This window comes from Haliotis asinina, chromosome 5 (genome assembly GCF_037392515.1).
Source record: "Haliotis asinina isolate JCU_RB_2024 chromosome 5, JCU_Hal_asi_v2, whole genome shotgun sequence".
NCBI classification, from domain to species: Eukaryota; Metazoa; Mollusca; class Gastropoda; order Lepetellida; family Haliotidae; genus Haliotis; species Haliotis asinina.
Window position 1 is genome coordinate 23,755,430 of NC_090284.1, and position 22,271 is coordinate 23,777,700.

General features: G+C 37.4%; 1 protein-coding gene and 1 non-coding gene across 2 annotated transcripts; both read right to left on the reverse strand.

Moving 5' to 3' along the window:
* Positions 1-1,447: 1,447 nt before the first annotated feature.
* Positions 1,448-1,529, reverse strand: Trnas-cga (transfer RNA serine (anticodon CGA)). The gene has a single exon. It is a non-coding gene; the product is annotated as a tRNA-Ser (tRNA).
* Positions 1,530-2,702: 1,173 nt separating this feature from the next.
* On the reverse strand, positions 2,703-22,193 carry LOC137284506 (Golgi to ER traffic protein 4 homolog). The gene is made up of 9 exons (XM_067816331.1): positions 22,081-22,193; positions 14,713-14,791; positions 12,575-12,656; positions 11,606-11,761; positions 10,761-10,899; positions 8,858-8,998; positions 8,093-8,168; positions 7,802-7,868; positions 2,703-7,441 (listed from the first exon to the last, which is right to left on the reverse strand). The coding sequence occupies exons 1-9, from the start codon at positions 22,182-22,184 to the stop codon at positions 7,326-7,328; spliced, it is 960 nt and encodes a 319-aa protein (XP_067672432.1). The 5' UTR covers positions 22,185-22,193; the 3' UTR covers positions 2,703-7,325.
* Between the last annotated feature and the right edge of the window lie 78 nt (positions 22,194-22,271).

Here is a 22,271-nt window from a genome sequence, read left to right on the forward strand (position 1 = left end):
ATTTCTCACTGAAGGGGGAGGGGGGGTGTCTAACTCACAATCATGGTTTCCTCGCGATTCCAAGGGAGACAACTTTGTACGCGTTTTTTGTGGGAGGTTCACTAGAAGATTAGACAGGTGAACTGAGACTTAGATGAATAATGTACGATAAGATGGTTCATGGGATTTATAAGATTGTGATTTAGATGATACCATTCTGTGCAATGGTCACCTGGTTAATCAAACATTAATGATAACTCGCTCACTCCCTATACATATAAAGTGAAACAAATGTACTGTATAACACCCAATGCTGTAAGACAGATGTATCATTTGAAAAAAAAACCCCAAACAAACAAATTTTGCCTGCATTGTTTGTTTATATTTTGATTTTTGTCTTATGTTATTGTTAAAACGGTAAAACGTTTATAGCTTATTAACATACTTACAGGTTCCATATCATCTCAAAACGAAAATGACATTTTTTGAATTTTTGACAGTAGTTGATATTTCAAAAAGGCTATCCTTGAATAATTTTTGCACATTTTACACCATAATCAAATTGAGTCATTATCTTGGAATTTATATAAATCTGATTTACTTCTTATTTGATTACTTCTTGAGGGAAATGTAGGGCTGAGCAGCGATCGCTCCAGTTGACATTGTACAATATGATACTAGTATATGTTTGGTGGCAGGGTTATTGATGAGGTTCTTAGCATCAAACATATTATCACTGTGTAAGACTGTCAAATAATGTGGACATCACTGAAGTGAGTGAGTGAGTGAGTTTAGTTTTACGTCGCACTTAGCAATATTCCAGCTATATGGCGACGGTCTGTAAATAATCGAGTCTGGACCAGACAATCCAGTGATCAACAACGTGAGCATCGATCTGCGAAATTGGGAACCGATGACATGTGTCAACCAAGTCAGCTAGTCTGACCACCCGATCCCGTTAGTCGCCTCTTACGACAAGCATAGTCACCTTGTATGGCAAGCATGGGTTGCTGAAGGCCTATTCTACCCAGGGACCTTCACGGGTCGGACATCACTGAATGAATCTTAGGTATTCAATTGCATGAGACCATATCCGATTTAGAATATTCAAGAAAGGAAGAGACAGCATTGTATTTTCCAACTTTTACTTCAGTCAGTATAATATACACTACATAAATGAGAACTAAATTTGATTTGAAACGTTTTTGGACTGAAACGCAGCATGATTTGGGTATTTCGATTAGTCACCAACTTTTAAGGCTGGATTTTAGCTGTTTGTATTAAAGGTTTGTTAGTGTTGTCGATGTATTTTGAAAATTCGTATGGTCTTTTGCAAGGATTTCCTTTATTTGATAAACAATTTTTTTCATAGTAAGAAATGAAAGGACAAAAGTAGTTGTTTCAACAATGTACAGTTGGCTCAAAGATTTACGTTACAAAAGCAATCAAAATTCATCGCAAAAATATACGTCGCCGACAGGATTCGAACCTGTGCGGGGAGACCCCAATGGATTTCGAGTCCATCGCCTTAACCACTCGGCCACGACGACTCCTACTTTATGGGCAAATTATCTTTTATATATTTTAACAATGCAATGACGAGCCAATTAACTTCCGTATTCGTTCCAAATTATAATCTCCAATAAATTGTTTCCATGTAATGTGTCCCGACCAGATTCTGATTCATATCGTTCACGTGACCTATCGCTTCATTTAATCAATTCGAATTTTACGAACGCTTCTAATATCTAATACAGTTTATTCGTTGTCACACTAAGGACCTAAGAGCCTTCTGTAATTGTGTACTTGAGATCAGTCAACTGTGAATCGAAAGAAAAATAATACAATCATCGATTATACGTTAATTTCATAATGTTTGCTAAACCTTTCAGGCCACTTTTCTGTCAAGTCGTGTGCACAACTAGATCTACTTCCACCTACAGAAGGACGGAGATCAGCTCGATTTAGTTTTAAACTTACGATGGAAATGAGAAATTGGACTTTGAATTGAAAATAACCATTATCCCTAGTTTTGACTGGTAGACATACGTGGGACTACCTTTGGTATAGAGCACCACAAATACTCTTTTACGTAATCGTTGATGATTAGTGCCAAGGTTAGGTTACCATAAACGTCCTCATGACAAGTTGTGCTGCTGTATTCTAAAGGTGCTCCGATACGTGTTATTCGGTTTTTAAAATGTCCCTCTTGCGAGTGGATTTGTAACGAATACTTGGCTTTGAGTTAGTTTTAATTCGAACGTTTGTTCCAATGACTAAAAACAATGAAACAGTTTGAATAGGTTTTTCATACGAAATTGATGAACCGGAAATGAAACTAAAAAATAAATGAAAGGAGCAAAGGGTGAGGCAAAATACGTGTCCATTAGTTGGACGAGACTAGATTTACACTGCTTTAAACTACATTCCAACACCACAGGCCCAACAGTTGAGTGAGATTAGTTTAGTTTTACTCAGTGACGTTTAAGCTATATGACGGTGGAAATAATCGAATTTGGACCAGACAGTCCTGTGATTAACAGCATCAGAGTCAATCTTTGCCATTGGGATGTGATGTCATGTGTTAGCGTGCCTGTCAACCCCTTACTTGTCTGTTATAACAAGTACGGGTTACTGAAGATCAATCCTGAACTGCATCTTCACAGATTGGTCCAGCAGTTGAAGAGCCACAACACACTTCATTAAAGAGACAACACACAGACCCAGATGCATTGACACTTTATACAACAAAGACTGTACAGGGTAATCATTTGCATATCATAGGGTCAATTGTAACTTCTGACTCTAAAGAAAGAAACTGAAACACACCACCAATGCCTTGGTATGCAGAACAAAGAAACCATCATTCTTGGACTTTGAATAATACCAATCTTAGACACACAGCATTTGTGATGTAGTAGTTTTTATAGATTCCTTTTTTAAATTACACCCTTCTGAGAGATAAGTATGAAGATTTTACAAAGCAACATTTAAATCTCATTACTTTAGTCTCTCGGAGATTTTTGTGAGACAACACAATAAGACACAAAAAACTCATTAAACTGTCACTAAGTAGAGAAGAATAAGTCAGATTGTGTTTGTTACAAAAAGAAAACTATGGACCCTGCAATACTTTATGGGTAGTTCTTTGCAATGATTGCTGCTGGATCAAAAAAAAAATTATGCAGCCTGCAAATATCACAGAGAAAAACATGTAAAGTGTTTTGTGTGAAATAATTATTTCCATATATTTGTAGAAACTGTCACGTTTTCATGTATTTGTTACATAAGACCATGTCTGAGTGTATGCACCTGTTTTGCTGAGTTGGCAGATGGGTTGTGTCAGTGGGTTTGGAACCCCTTACCCACTCTTTGAAAATGAGTGCATGAGTGAGTTAAGCTTAAAGCCACACTCAGCCATATTTCAGCTAAATGGAGATGGTCTGTAAATAATTGAGTGTGAATCAAACAATCCAGTGATTAACAGTATGGGCATCAACCTGCACAACTGGGAACCAATAACATGTCAACCAGGTCAGCGAGCCTGACCACCTGATCCTGTTAGCCGCCTCTTTCCCTTCTAACAATGACTAAAGACCAAATTAATGTAAATGTTTTGCATTGGTGGAGCCAAAGCATGTGCATGTTTGAAAATTCCTCCTTGATAGCTCTTCATACTGTATATGCCAGCTTTCATAACCATTGAAAGTTCTTTACCCAACACAAAGCATTGGCGAGAAAACAAGATTGTTATAATGTTCCATTTACAAAATTCTGCGAACATGGTCCTAACTAACTATAAGTTATGGTGAAATATCTTAAAAAATCAAACAAATGCTTCTTCCAGGGAAACAATATCAATGGCACATTTCCAGTTTATCTATTGGTAGTATACACAAATTGAAAACAAACTCATCACTATGATGTCATCACTACTAACATCAAACTGGATGAAAATATATTATTTCTGTACAAATCAGTTTTGATAAATAAAAAACGTATCGAACATCTCATGAGAAAGCAATACACAGGTCAAAGACAAATAAACAAAAAAGTATCAAGTTGTACTTCTCAAACACCTATATACAAGCACATTCTTCCATCAAAACTGGCATATACTCCAGTTAATTACAGTATGCAGATAGTGGCTCCCTTAGTGGATAGACTCCCCTCAAACTTTGCTCTCAACTCTAACTCTCATAACTAAATGTCTGTGTGCCCAAAGTCATTTTCATACTTAGTTTATGTCTTCTAGTCACATTATTTTACCTGAATATGAATATATATTTTCCTCATCAATAAAACTTAGGGAGGATACACTCTTTCCCAATGTTTTACATGGCATTAAACCTCAGGCAAGCATATATTAATTTGTGTATTACTGAAGCATGTACACAGCATATATTAAAGGATTTTTGTATAACATGAGACTATACAGAGTATTTTGGATAATATTTGTATTTTAACAACATAACAAAAATAATAAAATGATTATTCAATAAAAAAGCTTGAAAATGAAGTTTGGTTATATTTCTGTGAAGGTTAATCCAAAATGTACAAGTCAAGTGATGAACTATTGCCATGAGCAAAAGATCTGATTTTTACTGACAGAGCGTCACAAATGCAAAACTGTAGTTCGGAATAAGCAAGCCTTCACAACTAAACCAGAACCAATTCAGAAGACTGTTATAATGCCTTTTTAACTGGAAAATATTGTTCCTGAGTAATAAAAATGGGAAGGAAATCTTTATATCAGCAAGCCTACGTTAGTTAATTGGTCCTGGTATTCAAATACAAGAGGATATACACTAGGAAACTGAAGAAAATCTTGTTTACAAATCTGGTTTCTTTCACTGGAAATAATTAAGTTCAAATCAACTGAAGCAAAATGTTCAAAATAAGCACATATCTTTGAAAATCCTTATTTCAATTCCATGTAGTACAGAACTAAAGAAACAATTGAAATACAGTATTGATACTATATTCCACAAGATAATCAATTTTCTGAATGTAAACAAAAATTCAAATGTTAGTTCAAACAGTAACACAGTGAGTATTCAAAAGCCGAACCTTGTTTAACTGTTATGCCAGCAGTTTTGAATGACGTTTCAGAATGTTTTTTAAACTGGGTGCTTATTATAGCCAATATAATTGCTAGATATGGTTGAATGCATGATACCAAAGCAAATGTTTGTCTGTTACCAGCTAAGACAGAATAGAGGCCATCAGTTCCTGCAGAATTACCAACATTACACAAACTAGGAAAGCATTATCTTTGCATACCTTAAGATACTACTTCTGTATATATCCAATCCCAGTCTGTCAAGGCTCATTTGAATACTTTATCATGGATATTGAATATTTTCCACATGGATCCACATCAGAGCAATGTTGTTAAAATCAGATCTTTTCACTACTCTGCGTATTACCTCACTAATATCTGACTGGAGCAACCCTGAAAGCTGATATCTGACTGGAGCAACCCAGACATGTGATATCTGACTGTAGTAACCCAGACATGTGATATCTGACTGGAATAATCCCAAACTCTAGTATTTGACTGGCTCAAGTAAAGTCATATGTACCGGGAATAACCCAGAACACTATGATCTGACGCCCATGCTTCCAGTGAAGGAGTTTTCAGGGAAGTACTTTTTCAGAGTAACATATTAACAGCTCACAGCATAATTTTCTGGTGTTCGCAAATTATCCCTCTCTCAACAATCACACAGAAACAACACAAAGGTCCTTCATGATATTCACAAATAAATGAGAATTTCTAGCTCAAATATTTCATGGAAAATATCATTAACAGACATTCAATCTGTCATGTTTTAGAATTGTCACAGACTGTCACAGACCAAAGTAGAACATATGCAATTCATAACTATTAGGTCACCCTCATATTAACTGTTTCATAACATTAAAATACCTGTAATATAACACTGCCTTCCAATTCACCAGTTCAAACAATGATTCTCCTAGAGTAGCTGATGAGTGATAAGGTGATTAGCTTGAATAAGACAGGAATGAAAACCAACAGGAATAAAGGATAACACATGGCTTTGTTGCTTCATTTAAACACTGAAGGAGGAAAGGGGTGGAAGGAAGACTCCAGAAATGGGCTTCACACATTGTACCCATGAAGGGAATGGAACCTTGGTCTTTGGTGTGATGAGCAATTACTCTAACCCTAGACTACACCAGCCCCCCTCAGTCTCCGAGTCAGGTACCTAATTACCAGTACACAAAGTCTAAGCCTCTGCAGCTTTCACAACAACAACGGAAGCTGTACAACTGGTAGCTTAGATAACATACATTCTGTTTCCTTCTGACAAGCATACATTGGGAACGGCTCCCATGGCACAGTTCACAAATCTGTGTCTCATTTTAAGTTGGATACAAAAAGGAATCAACTATTTTTAGTCACTATGGTCCATCACAACTCTACAAGTCAATACTTTAAGGGTGAATATACACCATTTGCCTCATCACCTTGGTTACACTGGGTTGATATCAGTGTAGTGATGACGTGTGTCAATTTTCTATCTTCATTAAAGGAAGCCATGTAAAGTCAGTGACGTCTTGGCACATGATACCCTTGGAAAGAGCAGCTCTGTGTGAATCGTACCACTGCCCTATATTGAAGCAAGGTACTGAAGACAGACTGCAAGATGATGGCACATCAAACACAATTCCTTGAAAGAAACAGCCCTGTGCATGACGTAATGTGACACTCATCAGTTTCCTTCTCACTAGGATCAGTTAGTTCTTCAGTTTGATGGACAAAGATAGTAAATACAGAGTGGATTAACCTATGTCAGCGAGTTGGGTTTTACACCACTTTTAGGAATATTCCAGCAAAATCACTGTTGGGGGCACCAGAAATGCTCTTCACACATTGTACCCTTGTGGGGGATCGAACCTGGGTCTTTAGCTTGATGGTTGAACTCTTTACCCTTTAAGCTACCTCAACACCCAATGTAACCTATGTACTCTTTGGTTTTGGTGGGAGGCTGTAGTCTATATAAACCCCTGAAGCTGATGCAAAATCCACATCTTCATAATGAATGATATCATCTGACCAAATTAATGTTATGACAGTCATTGCCTGAAAATGAATTTAACTTTTTCATTGGTGTTACAAATACAACTAATTCTTTAAGTGAAATTTGGAGGCATCTCATATTTTCAGTGTAAACAGTCATAATTGAATGCGACAAATACAAAACCTCACTGCAGTGTTAAATGAAGGAACAAAACCCTGCAAGACGTGTATTTAGAATGTCTGGTACAGAGTCCCAAGGGAGATAACCATGAAGAAAAGGCACACATCTGCAAGAAAATTAATCCATATCAAATTGTGTCTCTTTTCGTTTTGGAGCGGCACTGGCAGACACAGCCATGTCATCATCACTGTCTTCGGCACCACCACCATCCAGGAGACTGTTTAACAAATTTCCTGAAAACAAGACATAACATGTAACACAAAAAGAAATCAAAAGAACAAATATGAATATCTGAGCATAACTTTACAAACTCTTCTTTAAATGCTAATGTAAATTTAATTACTGGAAACCTGTATATCACTGACAATATTTAGCAACATTACAATTTTTTTCTCAAATTGACCCCTACTTTAAGTTAACCAACTGAATATTGTAATGGCATGTGTCCCTTGAAGTAGCTAACACTTTGGAAAACTGAAGAATATGTGGATCCTTCTTTTGAATAAATCATCTGATGCTTAAATGTAAGTAATGTAAAAATGGACCATCTTTCAAAACACAGGTTGGCAAAATAATCTTGTAAATAGGCTCACCAAACAATCCTTGGCTGACTTGTGGGGGAGGAACTCCAAAGAAGAGCTGTCCTATTTTGTCTAAATACTGGAAATTGAAACACAGAACTATTCAGAATTACTGGACAAAAGATAAACTTTTAAAGGAATAATATGTTCCCCCATAAAAAGAAAGAAAACACTTAATTTGTCAAAAGTTACATACCAAAATAGCATAATTGTTCCAAAGATATTATGTTGCAAACAAAACTGCATATCCTAAAGCAGTGATGGAAAAACTGTTCAAAAGATGATATCACCAGAATTACTCACCTCTTTATAACTAGGATCCCGTTTTAAGGAAGTTTCATATTTTTCACACAATATCGTAAACACTGCTAATTTGCCTCTGAAACAGGTGAGAAAATGTATTGTCATCCCTGAAATACTGCATGGCTTTTACGTGTCCTGCTCATACAGGAATTATTGACCTTTTAAATTGATTGAAAATAATCTAAGGGAGGTAACTGTACTTCTTCGACAATAAAGTGGGAGTGTGTCAGTTGAGTTCTATGCTGCACTCAGCAATATTCCAGCTATATGTCAGCTGTCTGTTAATAATCGAGTCTGGACCAGACATTCCAGTGATCAACAACATGAGCATCGATGTGCGCAGTGGGGAACCGATGACATGTGTCAACCAAGTCAGCTAGCCTGACCACCCAATCCTGTTAGTCGCCTCTTACGACAAGCATAGTCGCCTTTTATGGCAAGCACGGGTTGCTAAAGGCCTATTCTACCCCAAGACCTTCACAGGTTCTTCGATAATAAAGGTTATGAGAGCTGTTCTGAATTTATTTTCCATGAGAATGAGATTCACATTACTGCATAATTGTGTAATAGCTGCATGTTCTGAGCTACACTTACAACGTTTGATAATTTTGCTTTGATTTGGAGAATTCCAGTTAATTAGGAAAGAGTGGGTACATGTTATGACTCTGCAAAAAACCCAACAATATGGATTGCAGTGGTTATTCATTTTCCAGTTATTTAAAAAATGCATTTACTCAAAAGGTTAAATATGAATTAGAGCCTTACCCTTCCAGTGCCAGTAAGAGAAACCAGAGAAAGTTCAAGAGTGGTTTCACAAATGGAGGCCCCTTCTCTAAGTGTGGGTGATTAGTTGTGTAGGCAACAAATGCAGCATGTGCTGTGTCCTTGTTTTGTAGGCACAAATACCTGCAAGGAAACAAACACCATCATACAGAAATAGTACACAATAACTTAGTGTGTGAGTGAGCATGATCTTACGACACTTTCAGCAATATTCCAGCAATATCACTGTGAGGGACACTGGAAATGGGCTTAACATATAGTACCCATGTGGGGAATCAAACCCGGATCTTTTGCCTGACAAGCCAACGTTCAAAGCACTAGACTACCCCACCGTCCCTACAATAACTTTAACGCTATAACGATCACATTAATATCTAATGTTTTGTTTCTTAATTTATTGTTTCGCATCACACTCTGCAATATTACAGGTCTTTGATAATATGGCTTATAAGCAATATAGTCTGGACCAGATAATCCAGTGATAAAATTATTTGATGCTTCAATGGATAGTATCCATCAATTTCCTCAAATATAGATTACTTTTACAAAACTAAATTCAGATACCTGGTACAACTGGTACCTTGTCAATTTTAGATACAGCCCAAAACTGATGAGTACAAAACTAAACTGTTTTAAAGTCAATCATTTGCCCCTATGTATTCCAAATATGGTCATCATATTTTGGCTTTAGCAAGCTCTTCAAAACTCAAAACAATCTGTAGGTCCCTTCATCTTCGACACAACTATACTATTTCAACACAAAACATACAGTCTAAGTAAACATGTTCTCAGTACTTTTCATTACACTTCACTACCAAGTCTAACAAAACCTTATGGGAGGTCGCGTCAGGTAACCTTTGATATTGTCCAATCAGAACACAGCTTACCAAATCACGATAGTGCACATTCACACATACCTTTTGAACTTTTTATCTCGAAAAGGTTCGTACCCAAACAATTCTGAATGCTATTTAGCGTACGCTTGCTTCCTGGTGATGCACACAGCATACATACAACCATGACAACGGTGAGTAAACAGTTGCCGAAAATGGTGTTTTTTGCAATATTCAAGGATGTTTTCTTGCGGAAGTATTAGCTAATGGTAACCATGTCAACAGAAACCCCAAAACGTATATACTGCAGGTCAAATAAGTGTGTTATATGCATATTTTTGTTTGTGGAGAGATCACTGTCAGAGGCCTGGATATTTTGAAACTCTCCAATCCCTATATAGTACTTTAGTAGCCCTCGTCTGATTGGTTAAATCTATTTAACCATCTCGCGTTTGATTGGACAGTCATTGGTCGTTCAAAGGTTACCTGACACAACCTTCTCCTAGGTTTTGTTAGACTCAGTGGTGGAAAGTAACGAAATAAACTGAGACTAAGTTTACTTAGACTGACAAAACATAGTGAAAGACTTCTATATTGTCAGTACTGCCGATATGTGGACAGTGACTTCACACTGAAGTCTTGCAGTCTTGGTTAGTGCAGAAGAGCATAAATCCCAGCATACTGATCACAATGCCTTTACAATATAGTGTGTCAATCATTAGACAGCCTGATGGACTCACCAAGCTACAACAGAGGATGGGTTTGGGCTTGAGTGAATGAGTGAGTGAATAGTTTTCCGCCGCACTCAGCAATATTCAAGCTGTATGGTGGCGGTCTGTAAATAATTGAGTCTGGGCCAGAGAATCCAGTGATCAACAGCATGAGCATCAATGTGCACAACTGGGAACTGATGACATGTCAATCAAGTCAGCAAGCCTGATCATCCATCTCGTTAGTCGCTTCTTACGACAAGTAGAGTCTCCTCTTGTGGAAAGCATGGGTTTCTGAAGCTACCTTGGACACTCATGGGTCAGCATGTTTCCATTACTCACTGCAGGACAGCCTGTGCGATGAACAGGTCCACCTCAGAAGGGTAACCTTGACTGTTATGATATTCTATCAACATGGCTGCACATCCTTTCCCATCAGTAGAGTGAACAAGGTGGTAGCGAGCCTGTGCATAGTTTTTCTCTGGAAATATGTTGGAAAGTCAATTAAAGCCAGAAAATGTTACACACTCAACAATATTCAAGTCATATCATAGTCTACTGTAAACTATCAAATATTCAACAAACAAACCAGTGTTTGATAATAAGAGCATCTGCTCGTGTTGAGATACAAGTGGCAGACTTTGACCAGGTTGTATGAGCTGGTTTTTATTGTGTGTATAAAATGCTGTTTAACAAAACACTCAGAAACATTTAAGCTATATGTCGGTAGTCTGCAAATAATCAAGTCTCGGCCAGGCAGTCCGGTGATCAACATCACGACATCAATCTTCACATTTAGGATACAAATACATGTGTCACCTAAGCAGGGGTTTACCTTGACTTACTTAAGTAGGGTTTTGTATGTTTGTTTGTTGTAAAAGGACTCACTCAGCAATATTCCAGCTACATGGCAGCAGTCTGTGCATGACTTGAGTCTGGACCAGACTAGCAGGTGATCACCATTATCATTGACCTTGCAGTTAGGATGCGATGACGTGTAAACCAAGTCATCAAGCCTGACCACAGGAACAGACACCTCTTATGACAAATGTGGGCTGTTGAAGACCAATTCTGACCCTGATCATTGGTTTTACCTTTGTATAGGCTACTGTTGTATTTATGATTTAACCTTAAATCCCAACAGCGTTTAAATGACTTGCACTTTGACTCAGAAGAATGGAACATACCCTGCCAAAAGGTAATTCCAAATCGTTGATGTAGGTCGGGATGACCTCGTTTGTGGTCTGCATTCACTTTGTTTGTCCACCTAATGGCTGAGGTCAAGAAACTATGTCTTTCTGGACAGTTGGGGTCCATCTGCTGGAAGAGTGTTGCAACCCGATCTAAAAAACAAAGCATAAATCACTCATCAAGGAAAAGTTTTTTGATTGATTCAGTTAAGTTTTATTCCGCACTCAGCAATAACACAACAATGTGGAAGCCATCTGTAAATAATCGAGTCTGGACCAGACATTCCAGTGATCAACAGTATGAGTATGGATCTACACAGGGATAGCATGACCTGTGTCAACCAAGTCAGCATGCATGACCAGCTGATCCAGTTAGTTGCATATTATGACAGGCATGGGTTACTGAGGATCAATTCTAACCTAAATCTTCACAAGTCCATAAAGGTAAGGATTTGACACACTCATGTATCATGCTTTCACCATGTAACCAACTGCCAGAACAACACTATGGGAACCACATGAAACAAATCTCCTTTGAATAACCATTTCTTGTTAGTTTTATACTTAGCTACCAAAAAATTCTGACGCATACTATTTTTCTCCCTTGTCGCTTTAGTAAATGGGCAAAGTGTGACTTAAGCTACTAGGAAAGAATCAAATGAGCCCCCTACCAAAATAGATTCAGTCTGCTGGAAATATGCAATTTCTGGGCATACTTAACCAGATAATATTTAACTCAAATGAACATATTGGAACAACTATTTACTAAAATTCTTTCAAACATTCTAAATTTATAAACATATTTGTATTTTCTAAAATTCAGAGATATTTACAGACAAATTGGAGAGTGGATTTTGTCTTTGAAAATTGGAGTAACTCCTCCAAAATCAGTGTAGTTGGCATCTCTGTAAATACCATGTACAAAATGAAAACTGACAACACACTGCCTATGAAAACGTTTCTTACCGATTGTATCACTGCTAACTTCCTGTTTTGAGCTGTTCATGACATTTACAAGGAGCAAGGCTAAATCTGCACCACTGGAATACTGAAATAAACCAAACATTAGTCATAAGATTATGAATACAATAGTCCAGCTATATGGCATGTTCTCTACACATCTGAGTCTGGACCAGACTAATGATCAAAAACATGAGCATCGATCAATGAAAATAGGATAATATTATGGTTTCATGTGTCAGCAAGCCTGAACCCCTGATGCCATTAGTTGCCTCTTACAACAAGCAAGGGTTGATGTGGGCGGAATACTGGAAGTGATGTCCGTCTCAGAGCTTTACCATCAGGGTGTAGCTTTACATACACAAGTCAGACTATGGTCATGAAACGAGGAACATAATCAGTATCATAGGTTTCTGACATGTGACTGAGTGAGTGAGTGAGTGAGTGAGTGAGGTCTTATGCAGCCCTCAGCAATATTCCAGCTATATAGCGGTGGTCTGTACATAATTGAGTCTGACATTTGATTATTATGTCTGATCAGACAGTCTAGTGCTCAACATCATGAACATCAATCTACGGAACTGGGATACGATGACGTGTCAACCAAGTAAGCGAGCTTGGTCACCCGATTCCGCTAGTTGCCTCTTATGACAAGCATGGTTATGACAATGACAATGACAGTGACAATACTTTATTACCCCGAGGGGAATTCTTTTTACATTTGAAACTGAACTCATATGAGACAGTTAAAACATAAATAACTACATAAAGATTAGGATACATAAAACGACAACAAAGACTAACAGTCAACAGTCATTTAAAAGGCGGATACTTGATGGAATAAAAGAATTTTGAACTCTTTTAGTTTTAAAACGGGGCATTTGGTAACGCCGGCCTGAAGGTAAAAGACTGTATTCTTGGAATAACATGTGACTTGAATCTGATAAAATTCTCTCAGCGAGATTAACAGCACGATCATTAAAGATGGATTGTAAAGATGAAACAGAAATTCCAGAAATCTTGGTTGCCATAAGAACAATTTTGTTAAGATGAGATCTGCTTTTGAGATTAAGAGAACCATACCAACACTGAATTGAAAAGGTTAAAATACTCTCAACAAAACAACGATAAAACAACAACATTGCTTTTTGGCTAACATTAAAAGATTTCAATTTACGCATAAAATGTAATCTTTGTTGGCACTTCTTGAAGATGAAATCAGTATTTGGCCCCCACTGAAGTTTGTCGTCAATAATAGTACCAAGGTATTTGTAGTGTGTAACAATTTCAACATTTTCATTTTTAATTTCAACAGGAGTAATGTCAGTTTTCTTGCTTCTAAAATCAATGATGAGTTCTTTTGTTTTCGAAACATTTAGCTGAAGGTAATTATCGTCACACCACTGAACAAAGCTATCAACGTCTTTTCTGTAGTGGGCTTCTTTCTCTCTAATCTGGCCAACTAAAGCCGCGTCATCAGCAAATTTGACAGTCAGACAATCAGGGTTGCGACTTACACAGTCATTAGTATAGAGAATGAAAAGCACAGGCGAGATGACACAGCTCTGGGGTGCCCCAGTGTTAGTGTGCATAACTGACGAATCTGCTTGGTTCACGTGCACAAATTGTGGTCGGTCGATCAGAAACTGTTCAATCCAGAGAAGAAGATTCTTGTTCACTTTCATAGATAAAGGTTTTTGCAATAAAATGTGAGGTTGAATTGTGTTAAAGGCAGATGAAAAAATCGATAAAAAGTAGTCTAACATAAGATTTTGGAATTGCCAAATGTTTGTAAATACTGTTTAAAATAAAACAGTTACTGAAGATCAATTCTAAAATGGAACTTCATGGGTTGACAGATGGGTTCAACCCAATGGCGAACTGATGCGTTGTGATCACACAATACAAGAGCAATTTCCTGTGACTTAAGCACAAGAATATATTCTGGTGGTACGTCCATGACCTCTTTGTCACTTACTTAAAGCATAGTCTCATGTACTGATATGTTCCATTTCTATCTATGTCTCACTGGTCTCCACTGCTTAAAATCTTGTTCAGCACTCATAATAATCAAACAATTTTGCAATATTATTTTATCACAATGGAGAGCATATCACACTGAAATATTTGTACTTGTGTCATACCTGGTTGTGTTTAAGTAAGGTCAGGGAACCTTTGTAGAGGAGGTCTGAAGCCTCGGCATACTTCTGACCAGCTGCATACCTGGAATCATCAAGCATAGAAAGGTTTGAGTGAGAGTTCAGTTTTACACTGCACTCTACAATATTCAAGCCATATGATGGAGGTCTGTAAATACAAATACTCTGGCTAACACAATCCGGTGATCAACACCATGATCATCAATCTATGCAAATGGGACACAATGAAATTTGTCAACCAAGACAGTGAGCCTGACCATCCAATCCCGCCGGTCTCCTCTCATGACAAGAATGGGTTACTGAAGATTAATTTTAACCGAGATCTTTATGGGTTCTATATAAATGGGTGAAATGACACACTGAAACTGTTGCACCATGATCATATGTGTGAGTGAGTGAGTGAGTGAGTGAGTGAGTGAGTGAGTGAGTGAGTGAGTGAGTGAGTGAGTGAGTGAGTGAGTGAGTGAGTGAGTGAGTGAGTGAGTGAGTGAGTGAGTTAGTGAGTACCCAAGTGGGGAATTGAACCCAGGTCTTCGGCGTGGCGAGGCAACGCTTTAACCACTAGGCTACCAAGCCGCCCCACCATAATCATATGAGGTCTTTGCTGTCATACATAATCAGGACTGCCACATTTTGGAGGAATTTGGAAAAGAAATTTCAAGATTTTTCTATGACTTTTCCAGGCAAACATTGCTTTCCCAAACACAAGAGAGTCCTGGAGTATTTTGATAGCATATATAGTCAAGTCTCAACATCCTCGATATCTCCAGGGTATACGTTCCGATAAGTCTCCACTATACCCTGGACGCATCTACGGCTCTGCCAGATAAATTTATTACCTCCCTTGACTGTCTTTTGATCCAATCAGGTGCCTACGCTGGGAAGTTGAGCGAACCAATCACAACTCACTTTCGTTTTTTGAATTATCTAACCGATTATACTTGGCAACAGAAACCATGCAGAGGTTATGTGTAAGAGATAGAAGGAGTTCTTGCATATGTTGTTTTAAAGTTTTGGACCTGTCAATTTGCTTGTATGATTTCCCTAAAACCTTCGCAGTTGCGACCGCTACCTTTGCTGACACTGGCAAGCTCAGTTACAATGGCGGCCTAGCTGTTTGGCTACTGTGAGAAGGCGGAGCCAGCAAAGGGAGGTAATAAATTTATCAGGCAGAGCCGTAGATGCGTCCAGGGTATAGTGGAGACTTATCGGAACGTATACCCTAGAGATAACGAGGATGAGTCTCAAATAGAATATCTTAAATATGACCTCCCATCTTGCTTTACATATAATTTACATGGTAATTCAAATGTTGCAATTTTTTTGTTAACTCTTTACTTTCTTTATTGACACATAACCAATATGTTGATGGCTGCCATAGTCCTTGTAGTATTTTTAAGGCTAAAATGTAGTTTTGTGAGATGAAAAAAACCTCCAAGATTATTCCACGATTTTTTTCATGAATTCATCCATTCTTTCACATTCCATGATTTTTCCAAGACTGAAAAATGGCTGTGATATTTCCAGGTTTTCCAGGCCTTGTGGGAGCCCTGATGGTGCACAAAGACCTCTATCATGATATTTGATGAAACAAAATTGATAATTTTTTATACTCAATAAAAGAATAACCATCTCTTAACAGGATAAATGTGAGCTTTAAAAGCCATCTGTTATAAGATAAAAAGCCATCAAATAAGATAACTGGAATCAACTTGGCTTCCCAACTTTTTGTGAGCCTGTCACCATTTTTTCACTCATCTAATATTCACCAGTGTTTCATTTCATGACATTTGTGATGTGACTGAGATGTGAATTATATCATGACAATTTGGGCTGCAATGATTTACCCTGACCTCAATTGAATTTGATTTTGGACCCTTGATTTGATTATTTTTTATATGATTCTACATACAAGTAAAAATATTGGATTTCTCAGTTTCAGCATCTTTATCAATATCATGAAATCCATTGTCAACTGCCAATGTCTAACAGGAAAGGACATTTTCTAATTAGACCAGTATCAACCAATCACATTTCACCTTATTCCAGTGCTCCAAACTACACAACATGGAGTCAAAATAATGTTCTGGTTGTGTGAAAATAATTCAAATTATAGGTTTTCAAAAATCGAAGTGAAATAGTGATAATGGTTATTGAAAAGCGAAACTGAGGTGTCAGATTTGATTTTCAATGAATTGAACTGAATCACTGCAGCCCTAATGACCAGTGTATCCAGATACAAATTGAATCTCTTATTATCATTGCACAGCTGATACAAGTGATGCCCCAACACACCCAATGTGACCCATTGCCTTGGGTATCAAACTTAACTCTCTCAAGCACAGATTTCAACCAGGTATACACCTAATACTGAATATTTTGTCACAACACAATATCTTGTCTCAATCAAATGTTCAAGCTGGATTTTTTGGTAACAAAGCATGGATAATCCAGCTAACACCATGTCATGCTCACTGGTCATACTCACAAGTACATGTCATATCTGAAGCACATATCAGCCTTTTCCCATGGCCTTCAGTGTTGCGCAACCTTCCAACAACCATTGTGTGATTGTTTTCAGTTTCATTGAAGCCAGGGCTTCAGATAATGTTTGAATCACTGAATGTTAAAGGTCACATGCAACGTAAAACACAACTTTGCAGATTCTGGTACCTTTCGGTGTGCACTTACCGAAACAAATCATAAAAAATGCCAATTCAACCTATAAAGTTGAAAAAAACGCAATGAAAAAAAAGCCCGCGAAATCGGAGTTCAAACGTTTCACTAAATTCCCCCCAGCGCTGGGGGGAAAACTGGTTTCAACAACTGTGCTGCGCTGCGTCTATAACGCATGCGCAGTGAATAGTTTCGCGGAGCTTGGAACAGTATGCATGCCCAGGGTCTAAGGTCGTGAGCAGTAGTCTAGTCTTGGTTGTGTACACAAACAAGTAAATAATCTACTCGTTACGCAAAACAGCTTGTTGATTGTGGTAAGCAGTCTCTGTCACAGAGAAAGCTCAGTGTCTGGTTTATTTACACCTATATGTCTATCTGCCTGTCTGCTAAAGACAACATGCAATACACAGCTTCAATCATTGACCACGTGCAATTTGAACTTAACACCTATCAGATTATACGACATAAAGAAAATGGGTTGATTTATGACTCGTGCACCCGAGTCCCGTGTCTGCCACATTATGTAATTAGGCACGTGTGATACACATGACAGGTTTTTATGTCTGTGGGTTGCAAACAAGCTACATGTACATTCATTTTTTTCTGATGACTGGATCTGACGGAAACTGGTGCAAACTCTTGTCAGTTTCAAGTCCTGCTTTGTACTTGACGAATGACAGATTCCAGCCATGCAGTAGTTTACCATTTCTACTGACATGTTTTTTTATTGGATCGAGCGCAAATTCAGAGAACATGTATTTTCCAAACCCAACATCTCTATATACATTCTTCATGGATAACGACTTCTTTTCGTGTATATGATTTTGTTTGACAACAGTATATGAAGTTAAAGAAGTTGTTATCTGCAAAGGTTCTTACTTTCTTGTGACTGGCTATACTTCTAAAATGCCCATCAAACAGATCATCTTTCTGTACACACAATGAACCCTCAGCATATCAGCAAATGAAACAGCCAATCGGAAGCCGTCGTTACACTTGAGTGCATATCCACCCGCTATGACTGGGTTCGGTCTCCCGGGGGCTTCGTTTCGGGGGAAGTAAGCTTAAGTACAAAATATATCACTTTTGAATCGCGATTGTACGCTTATAATTTTGTTTATTTGTTTTTTTAAAAGCAGCAATGTATATTATATGTCATGAATAAGTGATAATTGTGTTTTAATTATGTTTGATTTTTTGGTTGCATGTGACCTTTAACATTCACACAGGGTATATAGCTTTTACTTCTTTGAGTCCAGTGTGCAGGGTATATGTATTTTTATGCAATTTCAAAATATTCTGCTTCAATGATGTCTATTAGTATTGGCCCCTAGTGTGTAACAGTGAGAATAATTTTATTGTTTTTCACATTATTCTTGTAATATCACAGCAGGTTGACACCAGAATGGGCTTCAAACACTGGACCTACCTGCCAAGCATGGAATCAAACCCAGGTGTAGGGTGTGATGAGCATACACTTTAACCACCAGGCTATCGGTGTACCACTACACCTCTTCCCAAGTGCATAATGTTGCATAAACTCAATAAACCAACAAGTATGTCCAGTTAAAAATACATGAGACGTTGCACCTTGTTTATGAATTATTAACAGCTTTTAATTAAAAATAATAAAATCATATCACTAAGTGTAACAATAGGTAAAAATTTGGGTCATAAAGAAAAACAAATGTAGATTATGTACATTCAGAATGGTAGTTATATCACTGTGCTTTTGTATTTTTCATGTCTATTTGTATGCAAGCACATCAAAATCAATTGAGTCGTGGGGATTCACTTGTTTAATTTATGCAGATAAACATTCAACATTCGTTGGTCAACCTAGGATTATTAGGAAACAAAAAATCACTGACCCATGTCTGTTTGTGAGCTGAAAGTGAGAGTGTCAGAATAGGTGTCTGCAAACTGGGTTGATACCTGTATACGTGTGCCAGCTAAACTCATTATTACCATGCAGTGTGTGTGTGTGAGTATGTGTGTGCAAGAGTGTGTGAGTGAGTGAGTGTGTGTCTCTGTGTGTGAGTGTGTGTGTCTCTCTGTGTGTCTGTGTGTGTGTGTCTGTCTGTGTCTGTGTGTGTGTCTGTTTTTCAATTTGACTGACATATGGGAATAATGTGTGAAGGCCATTTCTGGTGTCCTCAGCGGCAATATTGATGGCATATTGCTGAACGCAGCATAAAACCATATTCACTCACTGATTATTGACATGATTTGGTTCTGATTGGCTCAGTGCCAGAAAGTGAATGGCATTTGTTAATATGGTTATTGGCATCAAATCAGCAGCAGTCTACATATGTACTTGTCTACACATAGCTACTGCAAGACAATAATCATGATTACAAGTTGAGGAAGCTTCCTCCTCCCCTGTTATGTGTACTATTGATCATGTTGATAACCTGAGATGGGGTCACTCATTCGCATGACTGTTTATTACTGTAAATGACTTTCTCTCTGACACAATATAAATACAGTTAGGTAAAAATAAACATGACAAAAAAAAAAAGATCAAAGGCGTTTTGAGGAACATGATTAGAGACGAGTGATTCTAACTTGTCACTGAAGAGACTTTGCAATGTCTTAACTCATGTTCAACTGCAGATCATCTGGTGTATCCATTATATATGTTCAATAGACATGATAGGCTGGTATGTAGCTCGTCACAAAATCCTACCTAAAACTTCTATAAACACTTTGAGTAATACAAGCTTAGGCCCAACCATGAAATATGTCTACAGAAGGAATACTTAAGACCAGGCTGTTGCTTCAATAAACCCAGTGTGAACAGTCACCTCAACATGTTCAAAAATTTCACACACACAAATGCAACTGAACTACACTCAATGCTAGACAAAGAGAATATGACATAGAATAGACCTTTTTAAATGACTCTCCAGTAAAGCAGTATGTGAATATAACTGGAGTCACGCATTTCTCAACTCTCATAAATTGGTCAAATATGTGTAATAAGGAGGACATTGATGTGGACCCTTTTTTGTCAGTATACTTTTACCAATTGACCTGATTGATGGTCAGAAAGAGGCTAAACTTTGTACAGTCTAGTGGCTATGATATCACTTTTCAGAAGCATATAATGAACACTGTTGTACTGGAACGTGCAGTTACACATCAGATCTAACACACGTTGTGTGTTTAATGTTGATACTGTCCATGTATCTGTCACTATAAGTCTATCTATAAGTCACTGGGTGCTTATTTCATGCGCTGTTGGTCCTCATTAAAGTGTTCATAAACAAACAAAAGTGCTGCCACTACAACACTTAGACTAAACAAAAAAGTGAAATGTTTCTTGGGCATTGACACGTCACTATTACTTGAGTGCATAACAATGTTTTACTGTCATTCAAAAAAAAATAATTTTGTGTGTCCAGATCATCCATTTGTCCACTACAAGAATGAGTGTCTGAAGAACGAGTGTAACTGAATCTACAACTTATATTAATGCATGCTCATAAACTTTCCAAGCTGTATTTCTGAGGGAAATAAATAAAAATGTATTCCACTTTTTTCTACCAAACATTTGAAAAAAAAGAGCCCTTCCATGCTCATCACTTTTGAAAAAATGTGAGTGAGAAACATTTCTCATTAAGATCAGAATGAAGTTATATTTTAATTATGTGTGCAGAAACGAATCATTTTGTCACATGTAAAAGATGTTTTTACCTCAATAATTTCAGCCTTTGAGTGTGTCTGATTGATCTAACTGGAGTCATGCATAGGTAAGCATATTAATGTACTACATATTACAGCACAAGAAATCTAATAATCACACACATACAGTAAGACACATGTACACCTTAACAGCATGTACCAAAAGTATTATCTAAATGGAAGAATCAGTTGATTCTCTTCAGATGAATAAATGCACATGATTATTATAATCATCAATGTTTCCTTTTCAATCAATGCAAGCACTTGAGTCAAAAGAAAATTCGTTATAACTATGAATAATGGGTAATATTTTTGTGGCGTGCTGTATGGGTTCATGTCAGATATGTTTGCTATATAGCCTCATTCAGTGAGAGAAAAACAAAACAATTACACACTCTTGTAATGGGTTTTCCAGGAGGCTAAAATAACTATAACAAAGTTAAACTAAAAAACTTCTACTTAAGTACAATACATAGGGTTGAACCACTTAGTGTTACCTCTGTTGATTTGCGTAAGAAATAATATGGGGAACGGAAGTAACTCTTTCCCACAAGTTTGTATTCTTGCTAATCAGAATAGCAACTGTACACAATATCACTCAGTCACAACAGAAGAAAACTAATCATCAAATCTCTAATATTTGCCACATCCTTGTGATGTATAACACCCCTCCTGAGAGCCGCGATGTGGGGTTTTGACTGTGAAGGACCGCATCGCGGCTATCGGCTACCCTCCTTTTAACGTAAGTAATCTCTAAAACCGCTCTTGTCACAACGCATGTGATGTGCAAATCTGTGCCATATATTTATTAAGGTACATAATTATATTTCTGGTCGAAATATGTGTTCACAGATGCTAGCTGTCGCGTCTAGGTAAATGACAATGTGAAAGATCATATATGGGCAGATGACGATTGGATGAAGTTTCTGGAACGCTTCAAAATATTCTGAGTAAATCAAATTAACATTATATAGAATTAATAATACTGACCTAAAGTATAAAGTCCTGTACATTTGATGAGCTTCATAATAGTTACCAGCATCTACACATGCTTCACATTTTGCTAGAACACGCTCAACACCGCGAGCGGCCATCTTGAATAGTCAACTAATAAAAAAGATCCACTTGATATCGGAATTAGATTTGTTCATAATGATTTTACGTTCTTGTTACTGACGTCG

Excerpts from the sequence above, each read along its gene's own strand:
- LOC137284506 (XM_067816331.1), bottom strand. The coding sequence starts at position 22,184 with ATGGCCGCTCGCGGTGTTGAGCGTGTTCTAGCAAAATGTGAAGCATGT. Across the intron at positions 14,792-22,080 it reads TACAGGACTTTATACTTTAG|GTATGCAGCTGGTCAGAAGT; the intron begins GTCAGTATTATT and ends TGATGATTCCAG. Across the intron at positions 8,169-8,857 it reads CTCTTACTGGCACTGGAAGG|AGGCAAATTAGCAGTGTTTA; the intron begins GTAAGGCTCTAA and ends CACCTGTTTCAG.